The 746-nt window shown below is 68.6% G+C and overlaps 1 protein-coding gene across 1 annotated transcript; it reads right to left on the bottom strand.

The window, feature by feature from the left end:
- Positions 1-150: 150 nt before the first annotated feature.
- Positions 151-728, bottom strand: MNEG_13631 (hypothetical protein; the record flags this gene model as incomplete). The annotated part of the gene is made up of 3 exons (XM_014037900.1): positions 151-156; positions 270-480; positions 622-728. The coding sequence occupies 3 exons, from the start codon at positions 726-728 to the stop codon at positions 151-153; spliced, it is 324 nt and encodes a 107-aa protein (XP_013893354.1).
- Between the last annotated feature and the right edge of the window lie 18 nt (positions 729-746).

Below are 746 nucleotides of genomic sequence, written 5' to 3'. Positions count from 1 at the left end.
TGTGTGTGTGTGTGTGTGTGTGTGTGTGTGTGTGTGTGTGTGTGTGTGTGTGTGTGTGTGTGTGTGTTGGAGGCTGGGCTGAGCATGCTGATGAGTGTGTTGAGAGCCCACCAACTAGCCACGTGAGCGATGTGTGACAGCACGACTGCGTCACCCCTGCTCCCAGGAGCGACCCGCCCCCGGCAGCGCCCCCCAACAGAGCCGCCCCTCCCCAAACGCCACCCCGTGCGCGCCTGCGAGTAGCCGCACGTGTCGAGCTTAGTAATCACGACCGCCATCTGGTCCACCCCCAGGCTGCGCGTCAGCTGCGCGTGCTCCCGCGTCTGCCCGACGCCCGGCGGCGCCGCGTGCGAGGCGGTGGCAAAGGCGGGGGCGGAGGGGTCCCCGAAGCCGGCCTCGAAGCCGCCTATGGAGCCGTCGACGACGAGCACCGCCGCGTCCGCCTGCGCGGCGCCGCTGATCATGTTGGGCACAAAGTCCCTGCGTTTGAGGGTAATTGAAGGATTTCCGGTGGATGTGGGTGTGAGCGCATGTGGCTGTGGGTATGCGTGTGTTCGAACAGTGGTAGCAAGTGGAGGTGGATGTGGCAGGGGCCGGCCTGAAGCGCGTTGCCGCGTGAACCGGTTGACCGCAGGCCGCGTCGGCGCCGGGCCAGACGGCTGGCGAGCGCCGCCGCTCACCAAGGCGGCCGCGGCGGCGCGACGACCCTCTTCGGGAGCGCCCGCCATCCCCGCCCAGCCGCGGCC

This window comes from Monoraphidium neglectum (assembly GCF_000611645.1).
Source record: "Monoraphidium neglectum strain SAG 48.87 unplaced genomic scaffold scaffold03948, whole genome shotgun sequence".
Lineage (NCBI taxonomy): Eukaryota > Viridiplantae > Chlorophyta > Chlorophyceae > Sphaeropleales > Selenastraceae > Monoraphidium > Monoraphidium neglectum.
Note: the sequence above shows the minus strand (reverse complement) of the source record. Positions and strands in the feature narration are given on the sequence as shown.